At 56.1% G+C, this 515-nt stretch overlaps 1 protein-coding gene across 1 annotated transcript in view; it reads right to left on the bottom strand.

Moving 5' to 3' along the window:
• Positions 1–293, bottom strand: part of DHX32 (DEAH (Asp-Glu-Ala-His) box polypeptide 32) — a 31283-nt gene extending 30990 nt beyond the window's left edge. Inside the window, exon 1 of the mRNA XM_006879867.1 lies at positions 12–293. Within this exon, the coding sequence (XP_006879929.1) occupies positions 12–293 (282 nt within the window). The remainder of the gene's footprint in view (positions 1–11) is intronic.
• Positions 294–515: the final 222 nt, after the last annotated feature.

The raw sequence follows: 515 nt of genomic DNA, 5'->3' as shown, positions 1-515 counted from the left end.
CAGACACGTACCTGGGAGCTCTTGCCGCACTTGGCCTCGCCGGACACAATCACAACTTGATTCTGCAGCAGGTTCTCCATGAAGGAGTATTTCTCTTTCCAAATTGGAAGCTCTTCTCTTTCTTTCAGGAGCTTATAGTACCGGGACGAATACGGCAATCCATCGAAAGGGTTCAGTTCCAGATCATCGCAGGCCAGAACCCCCTCCTCGTCGCCATCGCTGGACTCCAGGGATTCGGGGAAGTAGCGTTTCTCGGAGGCTGGGTTGAGACATTCCAGCTCCTCTTCTTCCATCTTGTCCGAGCGCGGGCGGAAGGAAGTCTCCTGTCAGTAGCCCATTGCCAGAGGATTAAAGTCTGCAAAGGTCTGCAAACCCGAGGTCCCAGTCTCCAGGTCAAGGGCTCGGGTCGCTGAACTCCTCAGATCTTCATCCGTCCCTCCTGGCTGTCACCTCCGGTGCTGGCTGCCTCCAGAACTCCTCGGCATGTTCAAGGACTGTCCACGGACGGCCCTGGA

This window comes from Elephantulus edwardii, unplaced genomic scaffold (assembly GCF_000299155.1).
Source record: "Elephantulus edwardii isolate Elephantulus edwardi_28Jun2011 unplaced genomic scaffold, EleEdw1.0 scaffold00006, whole genome shotgun sequence".
NCBI lineage: Eukaryota > Metazoa > Chordata > Mammalia > Macroscelidea > Macroscelididae > Elephantulus > Elephantulus edwardii.
The sequence above is the reverse complement of the archived record's forward strand: the minus strand, read 5'-3'. Positions and strand labels throughout refer to the sequence as shown.